Source organism: Bos taurus, chromosome 1 (genome assembly GCF_002263795.3).
Source record: "Bos taurus isolate L1 Dominette 01449 registration number 42190680 breed Hereford chromosome 1, ARS-UCD2.0, whole genome shotgun sequence".
In the NCBI taxonomy this organism is placed as follows: Eukaryota; Metazoa; Chordata; class Mammalia; order Artiodactyla; family Bovidae; genus Bos; species Bos taurus.
In genome coordinates this window covers 87,349,493-87,369,401 of record NC_037328.1, presented here as the reverse complement: position 1 = coordinate 87,369,401, position 19,909 = coordinate 87,349,493, and the positions used below count along the sequence as shown (strand labels likewise).

The following is a 19,909-nucleotide window of genomic DNA, read 5'->3' as shown; positions in this document are numbered from 1 at the left end:
TGATCGTAGTACTTTTCCATGTCGGGGAAGATGCAAGATTCTTAGCTCATTGAAATCATTCCTTAGATATGAGTCTTAACTGTCTATCTAAGGTCGGTATCCAGAGTACAGAAAGGTTCGTTTTTTCTCCCTCCTGAATTCCCTGAGGCTGCACTGTGGTCAGTGGTGGCAGCTGAAGGCTTGATCTTTGTAGAGCCAGAATGGCAGGAAGCATTCCCCATCTACAGCGCCCCCTCCTGGTCACAGATTTGATCTAGGGTTGGGAGGCATTTCATGACAAATTTGTCCCACTGTACTAGGAATTCTCATGCTTAGGTCAGATGGGGATTTCATTGATAGGCCATTCAACAAGTTTTTTTTTTTGAATTAAGCCCTGTTGATAACCTAAAATTCTATGGGTTGTCTGTTGTACTAGTTTACCATCTAGGAAATTCTTTCCCTTGTTGCTTCTTCCTATGTCTTGTTGTTCAGTCACTCAGTTGTGTCCGACTCTTTGCGACCCCGTGCACTACAGCTCACCAAGCTTCCCTGTCCTTCACTATCTCCTGGAGTTTCTTCAAACTTATGCCCATTGAGTTGGTGATGCCATCCAACCATCTTATTCTGTGTTGCCCCCTCTCCTCCTGCCTTCAATCTTTCCCACCATCAGGGTCTTTTCATCAGGTGGCCAAAGTATTGGAGCTTCAACATCAGCCTTTGCAATGAATACTCAGGATTGATTTCTTTTAAGATGGACTGGTTTGATCTCCTTGTTTTTCAAGGGGCTCTCAAGAGTCTTGTCCAGCACCACAATTTGAGAGCATCAATTCTTTGGTGCTCAGCCTTCTTTATGGTTCAACTCTCACATCCGTACATGACTACTGGAAAACCATAGCTTTGACTCTACAGACCTTTGTTGGTAAAGTGATGTCTAGGTTTGTCATGGCTTTTCTTCCAAGGAGCAAGCCTCTTTTAATGTCGTGGCTCCAGGGCTTCCCTGATGGCTCAGCAGTAAATAATCTGCCTGTGATGCAGGAATTCCAGGAGATAAAGGTTCAGTCCCTAGGTTGGGAAGATCCCCTGGAGGAGGACATGGCAACCCACTCCATTATTCTTGCCTGGTGAATCCCATGGACAGAGGAGCCAGGCTGGCTACAGTCTATAAAGTTGCAGAGAGTCAGATGAACTGAAGTGACTTAGCACACATGCAGTCACTGTCTACAGTGATTTTGGAGCCTGAGAAAATACAGTCTGTCAGTTTCCATTTTTTTCCCCATCTTTTTGCCATGAAGTGATGGACCAGATGCCATGATCTTAGTTTTTGGATGTTGAGTTTTAAGCCAACCTTTGCAGTCACCTCTTTCACTTTCATCAAGAGGCTTTTTAGTTCATCTTTGCTTTCTGCCATAAGGGTAGTGTCATCTGCATATCTGAGGTTATTGATATTTCTCCCTGCAATCTTGATTCCAGCTTCATCCAGCCTGGCATTTCACATGATGTACTCTGCATATCAGTTAAATAAGCAGGGTAACAATATATAGCTTTGACATACTCCTTTCCCAGTTTGGAACCAGTCTGTTGTTCCATGTCCAGTTCTAACTGTTGTTTCTTGACCTGCATACAGGTTTCTCAGGAGGCAGGTAAGGTGGTCTGGTATCCCAGCTCTTTAAGAATTCCACAAAGTCAAAGGCTTTAGTGTAGTCAATGAAGCAGAAGTGTATGTTTTTCTGGAATTCCCTAGTTCTTTTTATGGTCCAACAGATGTTGGCATTTTGATCTCTGGTTCGTCTGCCTTTTCTAAGTCCAATTTCTACATCTGGAAGTTCTCAGTTCACGTACTGCTGAAGCCTAACTTGAACGATTTTGAGGATTACCTTGCTAACATGTCAAATGAGAACAATTGGGTAGTAGTTTGAACATTCTTTGGCATTACCCTTCTTTGGGTTTGGAATGAAATTTTGACCTTTTCCAGTCCTGTGGCCACTGCTGTGTTTTCCAAATTTACTGACATATTGAGTGTAGCATTTTAACAGCAGCATCTTTTAGGATTTGAAATAGCTCATGTGGAATTCCGTCACTTCCACTAGCTTTGTTTATAGTAATGCTTCCTCAGGCCTAGTGTCTTCACATTCCAGGATGTCTGGCTGGCTCTGGTGAGTGACCATACCATTGTGGTTATCTGGGTCATTAAGACCTTTTTTTATACAGTTCTTCTGTATATTCTTGCCAGCTCTTAATGTCTTCTGCTTCTGTTCGGTTCATACCATTTCTGTCCTTTATTGTGCCCTTCTTTGCATGAAATGTTCTCTTGCTATGTCTAATTTTCTTGAAGAGATCTCTAGTCTTTCCCATTCTATTGTTTTCCCTTATTTCTTTGCATTGATCACTGAGGAAGGCTTTCTGCATTTCTTCTTCTTGGGGGTGATTTTGCTCATTGCCTCCTGTACAATGTTATAAACCTCTGTCTGTAGTTCTTCAGGCACTTTGTCTATCAGATCTAATCCCACGAATCTATTTGTCCCATGTCTAGAGCTGTACTATTATGGTTATTCTACATAGGGTTATATATGTAATCAGTTACCTCAAGTTGTTTAGCCACCATTAATTTTGTCAGAGGCCTGTTTTACACATCAGATAATGCAAGAGACAACAGTCTTATGAAATAGAATATCAGTAATATTTTTATTGTTCAGTCACTAAATTGTGTTTGACTCTTTGTGACCTCATGGACTGTAGCATGCCACTATCTCCTGGGGCTTGCTCAGATTCATGTCCATTGAGTTGGCAATGCTGTCTAACCATCTCATCCTCTCCCACCCTCTTCTCCTTTTGCCTTAAATCTTTCCCAGCATCAGGGTCTTTTCTAATGAATTGGTTCTTCACATCAGGTGGCCAAAATATTGGAGCTTCAGCATCAGTCCTTCCAGTGAATATTCAGAGTTGATATCCTTTAGGATTGATTGGTTTGATCTCCTTGCTGTTCCAGGGACTCTCAAGAGTCTTCTCCAGTACCACGGTTTGAAAGCTTCAATTCTTCAATGCTCAGCCTTCTTTATGATCCAGCTCTCACATCTGTACATGATTCTTGGCAAAATCACCAGTAACATATCAGTAATATAGCTGGTGACTTTAGTAAGGTCATAATACAGTAGACAGAGATACAAAACAGTTTGAAACAACAAGGAGAGAACAAATGAAAATGATGGTTAGTATAACTAGTGGCAGTCTGGATTACAATAAGCCATCAAGTCCAGGGTGAAGCCAGGTGGAGAAGCCAGATTCCAGAGGGATCAGGTAGAGAGGAAAAGATACATGTTTCATCTTCATTTTAGAAGGTATGCTTTATCAGCGTGTTGTAGGTCTCAGTTGTAGGTCTCTATTAGCATAAGAGGAAAGTTTTTCTGGAAAACAAAAATTAAAAGCCATGAATGCTTTGGACAAAAAGTCGTAAAAGTATAAATTGTATTTATCACTTCACTTGGTTCCATGTAATTAATTCCTGTTGATCTAGATGAAACCATCAGATTCTCCATTAGTTTTCAAATTTCTTACCCAGTTCAATGGTACTATCTGAAAGTCATCAGCAACTTATATTGGTCAAAAAGTCCTTTTTATGGATCTTCTTGAAGTAATTCATTTCATAAAAGTATCAGAGTAAAACAACGACAAAAGACTCAAAATGGCATGGCTAAAGATATCACTACAATGCAGTTGACAAGAAACTTGGTTATTTCTGGGACATGACACATTTTAAGATAATAACTAGAATTAGACTGGTAGCATTATACCAGCACACACCAGATTTTTAGGAATTCCATATAATTTTGGAATATCTATATTAATGAACTTCAGTTCAGTCGCTCAGTCGTGTCCAACTCTTTGTGACCCCATGAATCGCAGCACGCCAGGCCTCCCTGTCCAACTCCCAGAGTTCACCCAAACTCATGTGCATCGAGTCAGTGATGCCATCCAGCCATCTCATCCTCTGTTGTCCCCTTCTCCTCCTGCCCCCAATCCCTCCCAGCATCAGGGTCTTTTCCAATGAGTCAACTCTTTGCATGAGGTGGCCAAAGTATTGGAGTTTCAGCCTCAGCATCAGTCCTTCCAATGAACTCCCAGGACCGGTCTCCTTTAGGATGGACTGGTTGGATCTCCTTGCAGTCCAAGGGTCTCTCAAGAGTCTTTTCCAGCACCACAGTTCAAAAGCATCAATTCTTCGGCGCTCAGCTTTCTTCACAGTCCAACTCTCACATCCATACATGACCACTGGAAAAACCATACCCTTGACTAGATGGACCTTTGTTGGCAAAGTAATATCTCTGCTTTTTAATATGCTACCTAGGTTGGTCATAACTTTCCTTCCAAGGAGTAAGTGTCTTTTAATTTCATGGCTGCAGTCACCATCTGCAGTGATTTTGGAGCCCCCCAAAATAAAGTCTGACACTGTTTCCATTGTTTCCCCATCTATTTCCCATGAAGTGATGGGACCAGATGCCATGATCTTCGTTTTCTGAATGTTGAGCTTTAAGCCAACTTTTTCACTCTCCACTTTCACTTTCATCAAGAGGCTTTTGAGTTCCTCTTCACTTTCTGCCATAAGGGTGGTGTCATCTGCATATCTGAGGTTATTGATATTTCTGCCGGCAATCTTGATTCCAGCTTGTGCTTCTTCCAGTCCAGCGTTTCTCATGATGTACTCTGCATATAAGTTAAATAGGCAGGGTGACAATATACAGCCTCGACGTACTCCTTTTCCTATTTGGAACCAGTCTGTTGTTCCATGTCCAGTTCTAACTGTCGCTTCCTGACCTGTATATAGGTTTTTCAAGAGGCAGGTCAGGTGGTCTGGTATTCCCATCTCTTTCAAAATTTTCCACAGTTTATTGTGATGCACACAGTCAAAGGCTTTGGCATAGTCAATAAAGCAGAAATAGATGTTTTTCTGGAACTCTCTTGCTTTTTCCATGATCCAGCAGATGTTGGTAATTTGATCTCTGGTTCCTCTGCCTTTTCTAAAACCAGCTTGAACATCTGGAAGTTCACGGTTCACGTATTGCTGAAGCCTGGCTTGGAGAATTTTGAGCATTACTTTACTAGCGTGTGAGATGAGTGAAATTATGTGGTAGTTTGAGCATTGTTTGGCATTGCCTTTCTTTGGGATTGGAATGAAAACTGACCTTTTCAAGTCCTGTGGCCACTGCTGAATTTTCCAAATTTGCTGACATATTGAGTGCAGTGCTTTCACAGCATCATCTTTTAGGATTTGAAATAGCTCAACTGGAATTGCATCACCTCCACTAGCTTTGTTCGTAGTGATGCTTTCTAAGGCCCACTTGACTTCACATTCCAGGATGTCTGGCTCTAGGTGAGTGATCACACCATCTTACCCACATAATATAACCTAAGGTTTATCATCACTTATTTGACAATATCTTCCTATGTAATTTAACATACCAATTGAACCTAATTACTTTGGGTTGTTTCAGGGGCCCTTGGAATCATCTCAAAGTTACTTAGAGGTCAAAAGAACTTTGTCAAAGAAATCAAAAGGTTTTAAAACACTTGGTCAGATAGGATCATAGGTTAGTGTGAAGCAATACTTATTCATTGAACCAAAGTGACAATAAAAGATTTGAAAGGCAAATACAGAAAGTTACAACAGATTACTTAAAAGGTAAGGAAACTTTACAGTCTGCTATCAAAAGCAGATCAGTGTCCCAAGAATACTTTGGAGAGGGTGTCTGCAGTGGCTGATGGCTTAATCCTTACAGAACTGGAATCACATCAGCACAGGCAGACCTCATTTTAATGTGATTCTCTTTTATGTGTTCGACAGATATTGTGGTTTTTTCAAAGTGAAGGCTTGTGGCTGTGGCACATCAAACAAGTCTGTTGAAGCCATTTTTTCCAACAGCATTTGCTCACTTAGTATTTCTGTGTCACATTTTGGTAATTCTCACAATATTTCAGAGCCCCTGTGTCAGTAATATTCCCTGGAGAAGGGAAGGGCTGTGCACTCCAGTATTATGGCCAGGACACAGACTATGAGGCATAGACACAGACTCCTCTGTCCTCATAGACAGAGGAGCCTGGCAGGCTACGGTCCGTGGAGTCACAGAGAATCAGACGCAATTGAATGACGTTCACTTTCACCAGCAAAAAGATTACAACTTGCTGAAGGCTCAGATGATGGTTAGCATTTTCAATCCATAAAGTATTTTTAAATTAAGATATGCACATTTCTTTTTTAGACATATGCTATTGCATACTGAATAGGCTATAGTATAATGTAAAACATAGTTTTTATTTATATGCACCGGGAAACCAAAAAAATTCATGGGACTTGCTTTATTTCAATAATTGCTTTATTGTGATAGCTTGGAACCAAACCCACAATCTCTCTGAGGCATGCTTGTATATATTCCACCAGAGAGAACTTTTTGGTATCTTTGCCAGACAAAAATCTATAAGTTAACAAGTAACTTCACTAAGTGTGGAATCTTTAATCAGTAGTAAGTGGTGAGAGGAAGTAAGTTCATTACCCTAGACTAGGGGTCTGCACGTTTTTTCTCTGAAGGTCCAGATAGTAAATGTTTTAGGCCTCATGGGCCTTACATTTGCCATCTCATATTTTTGTCCCCCCTCTTTTCTCCTTTCTCCCTGGCAGCACAGAAACAGGCTGTGGGCTGGATTCAGCCTATGTGGCATCATAGTATGCTGGTCCCTACCCTAGACAATCCTTGGGTGGCCATTTCTCCATATGGTACCATCGGGGGAGTGTGTGATTTCCTCAGTTCTGTTTCGTTGCAACAAAAATTTGAAGCAATGAACAGACCAGTGTTACGGCTCTGTGTAGTTTCCTTGGATGGACCAGCATTACAGCTCTGTATTACAGCTCAGTTTTATTTAGAAAGTAAAGGAAAACACATCCTCAAGGTGTGAGGGCTGGCCAACCCAAAAGACGTGAAGAGAAGAGAAGCCCCTCCCACCCAATTTTGACTCTTTTTACATGTTTTTTCTCTTCCCCCTGGGCCTGCCCTATGTAAATTGGGCTAGCCAGGAGGGCTGTTTATCTGAGGTTGTCTCTCCAATCCTCCTCAGACCTTCCTTTGTTCTATTTTTGCTGGCTTTTCCCTTCTTTGTCTTTTAGCCACTGCCATTCTGGACTCCTTTTTCCTATTCTAACTACCTAACAATACAAAAGAGCATTCTGCCTACCTCTTTTACTTTCCAAGTTTGCATTTAATTTTCCTGACAGTGCTTTCTTTTTCAAAGAGTAAAATCAAGTACAATCCCCATTACTCTGGGTGGGGGTGGTAAAATTTAGATATTAAAAATCCTTCTTATTAGAAAGGCTGGCGACATGTTCCTAAATTCAGAAAAGGACAGGTTTGTTGGAAGAGGGGAGTGGGGACCAAGGATGCTCGTTTCAGGCACTTTAATTCTGACTCGTTAGAGGGACTCCACTGGCCAGAGGTTGAACATGGTAGTTTAGGTAGTTCTGTCCAGTTCTTCTAGACAGTGTAAAAGTGTCCCTGTTGAAAGTCAACAACAACAAAAAATGTCTTATGTATTTATTTGGCTGGGCTGGGTCTTAGTTGAGGCATGCAGAATCTAGTACCCTGACCAGGAACTGAACTGGGCCTGCTGCATTGGGAGCACGGTGTCCCAGCCACTGGACCGCCAGGGAAGTCTTGAAAGTCAACATTTTAAAAATGATTTACTTTGCTTTAAAATGCCTTTTCTAGCTACATAAGAAGGGATCTCTGTATTTTCTGAGAGTGTGATGAAGCTGTTTTTTGGAGGGAGATCTCTGGCAACCGGGAGAAGAATCAGCAGTGGCTTCACTGTCTGGTTTATTCACCTTGATGTTCTGTTTGGAAACAGATATAAATTGAGATTTCTTACCTGTTGAATTTTTTCAAATTTATTGAGACTCTCTCTTTTGCTATTGGTTCCTAGCAGGAGGCCTTGAATAATGCATGGAGTGATTGCTTCTATTGATAAACACAGTTAATTTTAATTATAGGACTAAGATTTGTGCTAATCTTTTTTCTGTGTTTTTATGATTTTGAGTATACATGTGAATTAATTGCTTTTAACTAAAGAGGGGAAAATGTCTTTTGGGGGCTTAAAGACATGTTTGCCTGTATTGGAGTGTGTGGGTTTGTTCTGTCTGTTTTGTTAACCTGCTGGGTTGTTGGTATCTGAGCAACATTTCACTGAAATCACCCTGGTTTATTGGAAAGTGCTCATTAAATATTTGGTTCAATTATTTTAAGGTGTTGTTTTGGGGCTTCCCTGGTGGCTCAGATGGTAAAGAATCCACCTGCAATGTGGAAGACCTGGGTTTGATCCCTGGGTTGGGAAGATCCCCTGGAGAAGGGAACGGCTACCCACTCCAGTATTCTTACCTGGAGAATTCCATGGACAGGGAATCCTGGCAGGCTGTAGTCCATGGGGTCATAACTGCACTGAGTGACTCTCATACTTTGGGGGGGTCAGTTCCTTGTGAGGGATCATGTTCTTTCTTTATTTCATGAAGATTCTAAGAGGGTAACCACCTAGTGCGAGATCAGCCCCAAATCTCTCAAACTGAAGATTTAGAATTTGATATAAAATTATTCCAAAAGAGCTTTAAAAACCAACCAGGGTCAAGGAACATGAAAAAGTTTCAGCTCATACTCACTCTTGTTTACTAGGTGGTGTGGGTTCTTAGGGAATCCTGGGGACGGCAGACAAGGTCTCTGCATCACTAAGTACCAGGCAAAATGATTCTCATTCACAACTGTTCTTGTCTGTTTTCTGTTTCATACCTGTGATATTTTGCTTTTGGTTTTTTTGTTTGTTGGAGGGGAGGAGTTGTCAGTTAATGTGATAGATAACAACAGAAACTTAGTTGATGATGGGAAAGGCAATCCTCTCTGATTCATTCCTTTTTAAATATCACTGATTTATACCCCAATTTATACTTTTATAGGTGGTTTATGAAAAGATATAAAAACAAATCAGGACATGGGGTGGAGCAAGACATGCCTACCACATGCTATGTACTGTTTTCTGTGCCTGGAATATTCCAGTAAACAAAATAGACATGTGAAATAAATATTTGGTAATTTTATAATAATAATAATGAAAAAAAACCCACCAACAAAACAAACTTATTGTCCTTATGGAGGACATAGCCTGGGGTAAAAGGAGATAGTGAACAAATACACACATAAATATGTGATACGGTGTTATTTTGAGCTCCATGGACAACAGTAAAGAAAGGTTGGGATGAGAGTGGGGTGGAAGGAGGGGAGGAGTCGCTATTTATAGGAAGGCCTCTCTGAGATGACATTTGATCTGAGACCTCTATGAAGTGAGGAGTGGATCATGTGGCATCTGAAAGAAGAGTTCCAGGTTGAGGGAACAGTAGGTGTGGGGCTTGAAGTCCTCTCTGTCAGTGAGAGGAGTAGCTGGTGCATGTTTGAGTAGTAGCCAGGAGACTGGAGGAGCTGGAGTGGAGTGAGCAGGAGAGTGGGAGGAGGTTGGGGGCTGTCATGGGCCAGTGTAAGAGCGAGCTTTGAAGCCGTACTGAGAATGGTCGCTAGGGGGTAAGGGAGGAAGCAGGGAGCCCTGGTAGGAGTGGAATGTATTGTACTAATTCAGACAGGAGATGCTGGTAACTTGGATTGGGGGTTACTAGTGGAGGTGGTAAGTAGTAGTCGATTCTGTGTATATTTTGAAGGAAATGGTGGGAGGAGAGAATGCTTAACAAACTGGCAATGAAAGGGAACTTTCTCAACCTGATAAAGGGCATCTACCCACATCCCTGGTGGCTCAGCTGGTAAAGAATCCGCCTACAATGAGGGAGACCTGGGTTTGATCCCTGACTTGGGACGATCCCTTGGAGAAGGGAAAGGCTACCCACTTCAGTATTTCTGTTTAACATCGTGCAAGAGGTTCTAGCCATGGCAGTTAAGCAAGAAAAAGAAATAGGCAAGAAAGAAGTACAACTATTTCTGTTTACAAATGACTTGGTCTTGTATACAGAAGGGCTTCCCAGGTGGTGCTAGTGGTAAAGAACCTGCCTGCCAATGCAGGAGACCTAAGAGGCTCAGTTTCGATCCTTGGGTCTGGAAGATCCCCTGGAGGAGGGCATGGCAACCCACTCCAGTACTCTTGCCTGCAGAATCCCATGGACAGGGGAGCCTGACCGGCTGTAGTCCATAGGGTTGCAAAGAGTCAGAAACGACTGAAGCAACTTAGCACGCATGTATATAGAAAATTCTAAGGAATTTACTTTAAAAACTATTAGAACTAGTAAATGGCTTCAGGAAGATTGCAGGAAATAAATCTTCAGCAAGATTGCAAGAAACAGGCCAATATACAAAATTCAATTGTAGTTCTATACATCAGTGGTAAACATTCCAGAAATGAAAAAGAACATAATTCCAGTTAATGCCATGAGACACTTGGAGAGGGAGGGTGGTGGTGAGAACAGAGTTGAAAAGGGAGGGAGGGAGAGAATGTGCGGGGTAGGTGTGAAGATAGAAGGAAGAAAGGTCTGAGGTCACAGCCCCAGGTCATCAGTGTTTAAAAGTCCGGAAGAAGAGAAGTCAGGCATCTGGACAACCAAAAGAAAGTCATTTCCTGGGAAAATGTTTGCGGAGAGGAGGTGTGCAATGTGTACGGTACTGACTGAGGATTCCTAGCTGAATGCGTGGATTAGTCCTGGTAAACAGCAAGGGGGAGAAGGGATGAAAGAGGGAGCAGCAAGAAAAGGGTCTGTCCAGAACCAACACCCTTGCAAAATACAGCAAAAATTGAGTACCAAAAAAATGAATAGGCAAGCCCATTTTTTCCCTTATTAGATTCAACAGACATGAATAGTGCTCTCAAACTATTATGAACACTCGCTCCGCTTCTGTACCTATCCCATCGTAGTCTATAGCGGTTTGAGGAGATGGACGAGTACCAGTCTGTACACCCACTCTGTGTTGTGAAGGTGTTGTGTAGACCTCAGATTGGCCGGGGAGCATGAGCTGAAATTCGTTCACCGTGGATTTGGTACAGCATTTGTGCTAGATGGCAGGAGGTATTTGTTAGAGAATAAATGTCCATCTCAGGCTCCAAGAGACTATATATCTCCTTGTTCAGAAAGCGTGAAGCCTGAATTTTGGTCCCATTTGGTTTATCATCATGAGCAAGTCAGAAATCACAGGATGTATATTCTGAGCATTATCCCTGTCTATAAATGATAACAGCTATCTGCTTTCTTCCTCTGAATCCTGACATTTCTGTGGTATTTTAGTCTGAATTGCTCATTTAAGCCTCATAGAGCCTTGTAAAGTGGGTGGATTTTGCATTTCTGTGAAGAAAGGAGTTCAGCTTCTCCACCCTCATGCTGCGTGGAGGTGATGGAGCCAGGACCACCCTTTTAGACCCACGTGCTTGCCACCAGACTGGGCTGTGGGGTTTTTAATCCCTTTTCAGACAGGCGCTTACTGTCAGCTCTCCTATGTCCTGTTTGGTTATGATTTGCAGGTTGAAGTTACTGTCACGTTGCGGGTGTGTGTATGTGTTCTCAGCCTAGCAACTGAATACATTTTGTTTTTAAGTCTGAACAGTTGCTGGATTCCATTCTCCTTGGCATTAAATTCTGAACAGAAGTGCTATTTATTTCTAGAAATGCTGCCTAGTAACTGAGTTGTTTCCTCTTCCGTAGTGTATGAATTATTTGCGTTCATCAGTCACATGGGAACGTCTACAATGAGTGGCCACTACGTTTGTCACATTAAAAAGGAAGGAAGGTGAGTCTTTTTAAGAAGGTAAAATGATAGCTGTTTTATTGAGCAGCTGCTACGTGCCAGGCACTCGGCTAGGTGTCTCATGTGTCATGGCATTTGGTTCTCACAGTGGTCTTGTAGGGATAGACTCTCAAAGCCATTTTATACATGAAGACCCTGAAGCTCGGAGAGGCTGAACAGCTTGGCCTTTGCAGCCGTGTCAGAGCTGGTGCTGAGAGCCACTGTTCACCATCATAGCAGGGGGACGTCCCAGAGTCAAGAGGCTTCCCGCAGAAGAATGCGAGTCTGTATCTGGAACCTCTGCAGGATCGCCAGATTTAGCCAACAAAATGAAGCAAAGCCAGAAAACCAGGATGCCCTACTACGTTTGAATTTCAGATGATGAATAACTTTTTAGGATAAATATGTCTCAACTATTACATGGGACATCCTTATATTAAAAAAGTACTTGTCACTTATATGATACTCAGATTTGACTGGGTACCCTGTGTTCTGTCTGGCAGCTCTAACACCTAGTGTTCGCCCTGTTGTAGCCTTGGCTTCAAGAATTGTGAGGGGTGTGGTGAGCTGGGAATGAGACAGTTGTGGGGTGTCAGGCTGCTGCTCTCTTCAGAGTCTTCTTCCTGGGCTGGATCCCTCAAGGCCCCCCTGGTTTCCCTTCCTTGAACTCCCACTGAGTGGCCTGTCCTGTGGGTCAGCTCTGCTTGAGGCAGCGCTTGGCCACATGGACACTGAAGAACCACATAACCTTGGCCTCTCCTGGTAGAACCCTGACCTCTTGCTGCAGGAGTGACTGGTCTCCAGCCAGAAATCCACTGTGGTCCTTTTCCGTCTGTCATTTAAGTCTTGGCTTCTCAACTTGATTTGTAAAATAGTTGAGCATAGGAACTTAATTTATAGTGAATTCATTTTATTACCAAGCATGACAGCTCTTTTAAAAATATGTCTTAAGAAAAATAGCTTAATTAGAATAGAAAAATCCGTGAATTTCATCATAAGGGAATTTGTAAGATACAAAATCATATGAAGAACATGTTGTCTGGAAGCAGAGAGAGAACCATAGTCTCTATTTTGATACATTTCTGTTTTACTATTTTCAATGGGAAGAGGGTATGTGTTTGTCTGTATACACGCATATGTATGTATTTACAACTTTTCTAAAAGCTTGAAGTTCATACACAGTAAGTACAATTTTGTAATCTGCTTTTCTCCACTTCATATTATATTATTTTCTCACTCTACCAAATATCATTTGAAGACATTTTAATGGTTGTATAATTGTTCACTGCATGTCTATTTATGACTGAAACAGCCACATATGTCTTTGACTCCATTTCTGAGGCCGTCTAGGGACGTCTGCAGATGGCAATGCTTGGAGGCTCCTTTAGGAGCTCCTTCTTGATTGAATTGAGAATAAAGAGCAGTGTAGCTTTCTGCCAACGTTCTGTTTCCTTTGATGCAATAGACTTGAGTTTGGTTTATCTTAAAACATCTTGATTATTTTAAGTATGGTGCAGTAACTTTCTTCTGCGGTTTCCTAGAACTGACTGAAATCCATCACTCGCTTCTGTGTTTTGTTTTCAGATGGGTGATCTACAATGACCACAAAGTTTGTGCCTCAGAAAGGCCCCCTAAAGACCTGGGCTACATGTACTTTTACCGCAGGATACCAAGCTAAACCTCAGATGTACACATTGGCAAGAAGAAGCCGTACGCCTTTTTAATTTGCCAAAAGAAAAAAAAAAAAAACGAGGTTGGGACAGCCAGACATGAGGGAATACGTGGGGTATTTATAGTTTATTTAAAGAACATCATTTGATGCCTTCTAAAGTAGAACTGGGAGGAAATTTCTATTAGTGATAATACACTACTGTAGATAGTTTTTCTTTTTATAAATGTTTAAGAAGAAGATGATTTTTAAAAAGCATTCATATCCCTGGCGGGGGAATCCCCACTAGCACACTGAAAACGGGAAGTGCCGCCAGACCCCGTGTTTGCTTTGGGGTCAGTGGTAGTGGTCCCCAGAGAAACCAGTAGGGCCAGTTGTGTAGCCTCACCCACCATAAACCAAAAGCCCACTTTGGTTTCATATCGAAAATCAGTAACTGGGCTGAGCTCTATTTGTGACATAATTTTTTTCATGACACACCTTCTGATCTCTCTGTGTATAGTCAATTAGAACATCAGCAATGAAAGATATTTTTAATTTAATCATATCAAAATGCATAATACAATTGTATGAATGTGTGTGAGAGTGAGACTGAGAGTGTGAGACCTTTATAGTCAACTAGAAAAGCTGTGACGGGTTGGTTTCTCATGGTTAAAATAGTTGAAAAAGCAAGTAAATATTTTAAAGAAACTATATCTCAGGAACAGTTAAAAAAAAATTAGTTCCCCACTTAGGTTTTCCAGCATTAGAAGGGCCGTTGCAGTGCTGTCTAGAATTCACTTGGACTTGTGACATTTGGTGATATGAACGCAGATGCCCCCAGCAGCAGTGTTTTCTCTGCCAAAAGTAGATGAATTCTGTTTCTCAGCAGCCCTTCCCTCTAAGGCATAGGCACGTGTGTTGTTAGTTAAAATAGCTGATCTCTTCTTACCATAACACATGACAACTCCCTGGAATCATGATAAGTGTCCCAAATATGTCCGTAATTTCCTCATCCCCCAGCTCGTCACTTGCCTCCATGTCTGTGTTTTCTGGGGCAGAATTTCATCTCTGCCCTTGGCTAATCACCTCCTGACTTGCCTCCACTGCTTCTCTGCCATGACCAATAGTGTGATCATCAGCAGTTTAAAGGTTTCAGATGCAAAGAAAGTTTCTGTGATGCTATGAAAGACCATCATTTCCATTTTGGCATTTCAGTATTTTAGTTGGAACCTGGGATTTGATCAGAGTTTCAGATGTGATGAAAAAGTCTCTAATTTTGAACAGCAGTCTCTAATTTTTCTACTGCTCTATACCGAATGCTAGGGTCTCTGGACTTTCTATTTCAGATTGTGCAGTCAAATAAAAAGGACTTATTGCTGCCTGCTTAACATGCTTTTGGTTGGTTAGAAAGGATCTTTCTGGAAACTGTAGGAAAATAAAGTAGAAGCAACGGGGTGAAATTAAGCACAGAATTTCACAATTCTGTAAATCCAGAAACTGAATTATGAGATGTGTGTTATGAACAGTCAGGATTCTGGTTATGATTGGGGGGCCTTCTCATGGGAGATCTGTTAGGCTTGTGAGTGAAGGATGTGGAGCCTGAGGCCTGGGGACTTGGGTGCTGCCCATGGCTGGGAAAGTCCCCTCATCCCCCCCACATCTCACTTTCCTTCTCTTGACAGTGGTGTGATGAGTCTGCTCTTCCTTTCCGGGTGCACTTTGAGAATGTGGTGAGATCTGATACGCTGACCCTCTGGAGAGCAGCAGGCAGTGTGGGGCCAGTGTGGCTAGTAGAGTGTGCTTCTCTTCTCTCCTGATGTTTCTTCAGTTTGGGAACAAATGAGATTGGCAGAGGGAGGGAGCTCACGGTGCAGTAACTCTCTACTAAACTGCCCACTGGGGTCACCTTTTCACATTGTCTCAGACATCCTAAAGTAGCCCCACTCGGTGACACAAGTCCCTGGCTCTCCCGGAAACCCCCACACTAATCAGCTTTACAAAATCCAGTCTCCTTAGGGCTGAGGATCACAGAATAATGAACACACGTGAAAATGACTTCTTTTGACTGCAGTTACAAAGTGAAGGCCCTTCCTGGAGGGTGGGAGGGTGACTGGGGCTTTGGATTGAAATGTGGACAAAAATAGCATGTGTATTCTGAACAAATTAAAAACTTTTATAATAAAACTTTGCAGAATGAATGGTTTCAAGCCAGTATATATGGTTTTAGGCTACATATTATTTAATTCATGAAGTAGAAAAAGAAATTCAGCCCTTTTGATACCTAAACACATCATAAGAAAGTAGAATATGACTGCCTTTTTTTTCTGCCTCACACAACAAAGGGCTATTTATACAAGGCAAAGTTTTGTATATGTGTTCTTCTTTATTTCAGATTGTGAGTTGGGGAAAACTGGAGCAAATATCAGTCTTCTTTCATGCTTATAAATGTATTAATATGTATATCTTAATATGTTCAAGGCAGGCTTCCCTGGAATCAGTCTGGAATATACTGCTTAATTTTATACATGTATGTAGGTGAGATGATTTATGACCGAAAACTGGAATAATGTATTTTGTCAACTGGTCATCAACCTGTTAGGAATCTTTTGTCTTAGGCGGTGGTGTAATTGTGAAATTCTCACTCTGTGTGTGTGTGTGTGTGTGTGTACGTGAAAGAGAGCACTTTCTTCCTGTAAATATCTTTTGATACCCATCTGTGTAAAATCCTGATGAATGTGTCTTGAAACGTACAGCATATCAAGGTTCTTGTTTTGTTAGTTGATCTAAATGCCCACATAATTCATTAGAAATCCAGTTTAATTCATATTGGGATTCTTTTTTCGAGGGGAGAAAAAGTATGCAAACAGAACTATTAGGAAGAGTCCCATATGAATGCCATTTTATGTCAACATTGCTTTAATATTTTGAATTGACTGGCTGTTTTCTCCCACCTACAAGAGAATGTGTCTGCCATTCCCCTGTGCTCACTGTGGGTTGTAGGGAGTAGCCTGTTCCTCCCAACATCATCGGTTCCTTCACCTGAACTGGATGGAGCCTTACCTGCAATCTATAGTGAGAGCACCTGGATTTGTAGCCTGACTCTGCTTCTAAGTGACATGGGGCCGAGTTGCTTTATCTCCCCAGGCCTTTTTCCTTAAAATGAGTGGGTTAGACCAGATAAGCTCAGGAGTCCCTTTCTGCCCTAACATTCAATTCTATTTTCCTACATTTGCTACTATGGTCACACATGTGAGATGTGAGGGCACATAGAGGTTAGATGTTATGTTTCTAATAGCTCACACATCCCACTTTTGAACTTGTCTTGTTTTTAGTGTCCCCACCCCAACTTCTAGTCCCAGTTTCTTGGGTAATTACTCTCTTTTTTTTTTCCCCTCTCCACTTCCCAGTCAGTATTTTGTTACCTTTATCTTTTTCCTCAAAGATGAAAAATCTGCTTTACAGCACATCTTGCCCTGAAAAACATCAGAACTACCTTCAGCTAAGCTCTGTAACCTTTATGGAATATTATCTTATTCTAATTCAGTTATAGCTGTGATCCTCAAGTAAGTTTTTCTACCACAGAAATGATGTCTTCTTTTCATCCGGTAGGCATCACGGTTGCTGCATCACATCATCCATGTGGGGAGATGGCTGGTGTGGGAAGCAGGATGGGGGGACAGGGCTAGATAAATTGTGATTCTATGCTTTACCTAAGGTCGAAAATTCTATGTTACAGAACAAGCTTCTGTACCCTTAAGTTGGTGTATAAGATCGCCCAGGCAGTGCCACAGAGATTCCCTACTCAGTAGATCATCCTGGAAGAGTTTGTGTTATGATTCTGTAGACCCATGTGATTCAACACAGTCATCCATGGCCACATGTGGCTTATGACTGGAAATGTGGTGCTGTAGACAGAAAATGCATACCAGATTTGGAAGGCTTAATACCAGAAAGAATGCAAAATATTGCATCAATATTTTATACTGTGTGCTAAATGACAGTATTTTAGACATATCAAGACATTGATAAAGTTTCACTTCCTTTTAATCTTTTTTTAATGTGGCTACCAAAAGAGATTGAAATTAGACACGTGTTGCACTTCTGTTGGACAGCGCTCCTCTGGGTCAGGTGGTGCGGGGGAGGTAGTGGAGATCACGTGGGCATGGAAGGTAGTTCTGCAAAGCATCCATAGAGAAGCAGCACAAACATTTTCATTGGAGTCGGGAGCACTGTGAGCTACAGAATGCCTTCTAGAAAGCAGACTTTTCTACCTAAGCACCAATATATGTATATAGAAGACCCCAAATGAAAACCAGAAACACGTGAGCCCAAACCCTGTTCCTTCAGTTTTGCCTAAAAGCTGCTGACTTTGGGTTTCTTTTTAAAGCATCTTCCAGGTGCCAAGGATATTAGCCACATGAGGGTGTTGGGCAGGCTTGTTTCACTTTGGGCAACATTCTCTTGTGGTTTCCCCTCCCACTGTTTTCATCTGTCCAGGGCCGGGCATGTTGAAATAAATGTGCACATCTGGCCGCTCCGCCTGGCCTCCGCGGAGGCCTGCACCCATCTGCTCGGTTGGTTCCTGAAGAGTCGGTGTTTATTTTGCACTAGTCACAGTTGTTGTTTGAAATATCTCAAATGTTTTGGGAGACTATTTGCCTGTGATGGAAAGAGAGATGGATGATTTATTGCTTCACTTCTTTTAAAATTAAAAGCTATTCTCACAATCTGAGGTTCCTTTGTGGCTCTTTTTTCTTTCGTAAAACCGCCAGGTGAACTGATCTTGCCTTTTGCAGGTTTTTATCCATGACTCGAACAGGTAACTAATTTTATTTCTTTTTAGGGTTTCTTTGTGTGGGCACTGGGGCTGCTGGGTCCCCATCAATAGTGGAACATTGGTGATGGCAATATGTTACCTCTGTTAAGGAGGGAGGGGCAGGGCGGTGGGAGTCTGTGGTCTCTTCTCTATTGAGTGCCAAGCTGAATACTGGAATCAGTTAAGACCTTTCTGTGGTTCCCTGCTTCTCAGTTTGCTAATGGCTTCCTTAATGTAGGTATAAGCAGAATCAGCACTAGTTGAATCAAGAGACTTCAGCATTTTTAAGACAATATTTCTAGGCTATATGAGTTTCCTATTGCTGCTGTGACAAATTACCACAAGTTTAGTGGCTTAAGACAATACATTAGGTCAGAGGTCTGGAAGTGGGTCTCACAGGGCTAAAATCAAGGTGTTAGCAGGAGGGGAGCTGGAGGGGAAAATCCATTCCCCACTTCTTCCAGTTTGGGAATGCTATTGGCATTCCATGGTTCATTCCTTGGTTCTGACAGTACTGGCATCACTCCAGCACCCGCTTCCATTGTCGTATCTCCTGCCTCTTTCTTACAGAGACCCTTGTAATTACATGCATTTACCCAGATAGTCCAGGATAATCTTCCCATTTCAGGGTCCTTAATCACAGCTGCAATGTTCCTGTTGCCATGTAAGGTGATTAGGATGTGGACACCTATCAGGGGCCTTATTTTGCTTGCCATCTAGGGCATGTTAATTGCTACTTAAAATATGTTCATTTAATACCTAAATTAAAAAAAAAAACCTATTTATCTCTAAAATCCAAGTAAAAAGACTGACATCAGTTTCATATCATCTGTTTTGGTGAGGAACTAAGAGGAGAAGGAAATGATGGGGATAGTGAGAGGTTGCTTACTGCCTAGAGAATTGTAGTTTTAGGACAGTTGTTTGCAAGCCAGCTGCTGCTGGTTGGCATAGCCCATCTTGTCCAGTAGCAGAGTTTACCAGTGTGTGTATGTGCTGTTTGAACTCTTCAGCTTTTCAGATGTCGTCAGTGACAAACTTCAGTCATAGTGGAGAAATTTAACAGGAAAATGGTGAGTAATTCTCATCCCTATGTAACCAATTATTTAAAAAATCTACTAGGAAGAGTCTTTCAGTGAGGTAGGAAGTGAGGGTGGAGTAATGGCAAGAGTAGAAGCATATAGACGAATTCAAATCCTATTTCCAACACAGACTAGCTCTGTGACTTTGGTAAGTACTTAATATCCTGAGACTCGGTCTTCTCATCTGTTTAGTGGGCATAGGACTTATGATGAGTTGTGTAAAGTATCTGATGGTTTGGTGGACACAGGGTATTTTTACTGTGGTATTTTATGTCATCATTTTAACTCATGTAGCATTTTGACTCTGTGGAAGTTTTGACCAATTGTTTTAATCTAAAAATTAAAAAAAAATTACAACACTGACTTTTTTCCCAAGTGATTTTCTAAAGATGATTCCATTAAGATGATTCCAATTTATTATGTTAATCTGTATAGCATGGTTCGTCATTCAGAAACTACTAACCATCTACTATGTGCTGGACATTGTTTTTCCTGGACATGTTGTTCAGTCGCTCAGTTGTGTCCAACTCTGCGATCCCATGGACAGGATATGTCTTGTCTTGGACATATCAGTAACCAAAGTAGATAT

At 41.7% G+C, this 19,909-nt stretch overlaps 2 protein-coding genes across 7 annotated transcripts in view; one reads left to right on the top strand and one right to left on the bottom strand.

Annotated features, from left to right (window-relative positions):
* USP13 (ubiquitin specific peptidase 13) overlaps positions 1 to 18,157 on the top strand; it is a 130,921-nt gene extending 112,764 nt beyond the window's left edge. Inside the window, exons 20-21 of one of the 2 annotated variants that reach the window (XM_015472368.3) lie at positions 11,693 to 11,777; positions 13,359 to 18,157. In XM_015472368.3, the coding sequence (XP_015327854.1) occupies positions 11,693 to 11,777; positions 13,359 to 13,452 (179 nt within the window). In that variant the 3' untranslated portion in view covers positions 13,453 to 18,157. The remainder of the gene's footprint in view (positions 1 to 11,692; positions 11,778 to 13,358) is intronic. The other variant, NM_001191266.2, reaches the window with a different exon arrangement.
* Positions 1 to 19,909, bottom strand: part of PEX5L (peroxisomal biogenesis factor 5 like) — a 353,835-nt gene that overhangs the window by 13,023 nt on the left and 320,903 nt on the right. Inside the window, exon 15 of one of the 5 annotated variants that reach the window (XM_015472388.3) lies at positions 2,360 to 3,380. The exons of 2 other annotated variants lie outside the window; for them this stretch is intronic. In XM_015472388.3, coding sequence (XP_015327874.1) covers positions 3,359 to 3,380 — 22 coding nt within the window. In that variant the 3' untranslated portion in view covers positions 2,360 to 3,358. Of the gene's footprint in view, positions 1 to 2,359; positions 3,381 to 19,909 lie in introns of those variants that run through there. 2 more of the 5 variants (XM_024989963.2, XM_024989959.2) reach the window with 2 other exon arrangements.